The sequence below is a fragment of the Carlito syrichta genome, unplaced genomic scaffold (assembly GCF_000164805.1).
Source record: "Carlito syrichta isolate Samal-C Ts95f unplaced genomic scaffold, Tarsius_syrichta-2.0.1 Scaffold146399, whole genome shotgun sequence".
Lineage (NCBI taxonomy): Eukaryota > Metazoa > Chordata > Mammalia > Primates > Tarsiidae > Carlito > Carlito syrichta.
Genome location: NW_007090495.1, coordinates 1 through 412, shown reverse-complemented (window position 1 = coordinate 412; position 412 = coordinate 1). Strand labels below are relative to the sequence as shown.

The window sequence follows — 412 nt, the reverse complement described above, 5'->3', positions numbered from 1 at the left end:
CCGCGATTTCCAGGGCATTGGCCGCGCCGCCGGGTGATCCCTCCGGGCTCAAGTTGCAAGGGGGCGGGCCCGGGCCGGAGGTGGAGTCTCCCGCCAATTGAAGCTTAGGCTATAAATCGAGCTCCGTGCGCGGCCGAAGCCCAGATGCCGCGCCAGGCCGCGTCGCGGTTGGTGGTCGGGGAGGGCGAGGGGGCCCGGGGGGCCTCGGGGCCGGCCGCCACCATGCTCCGCTCCCTGCTGCTTCACTCCCTGCGCCTGTGCGCCCAGACCGCCTCGTGCCTCGTGCTCTTCCCGCGCTTCCTGGGCACGGCCTTCATGCTCTGGCTCCTCGACTTCCTGTGCATCCGAAAGCATTTCCTGGGCCGCCGGCGCCGGGGCCAGCCCGAGCCCGAGGTGGAGCTCAACAGCGAGG

At 71.6% G+C, this 412-nt stretch overlaps 1 protein-coding gene across 1 annotated transcript; it reads left to right on the top strand.

Annotated features, from left to right (window-relative positions):
* Positions 1–22: 22 nt before the first annotated feature.
* On the top strand, positions 23–406 carry LOC103251819 (thyroxine 5-deiodinase-like; the record flags this gene model as incomplete). Its single annotated transcript, XM_008050443.1, has 1 exon — positions 23–406. A coding segment is annotated over exon 1 (262 nt), but the record flags the coding sequence as incomplete, so codon positions are not given.
* Between the last annotated feature and the right edge of the window lie 6 nt (positions 407–412).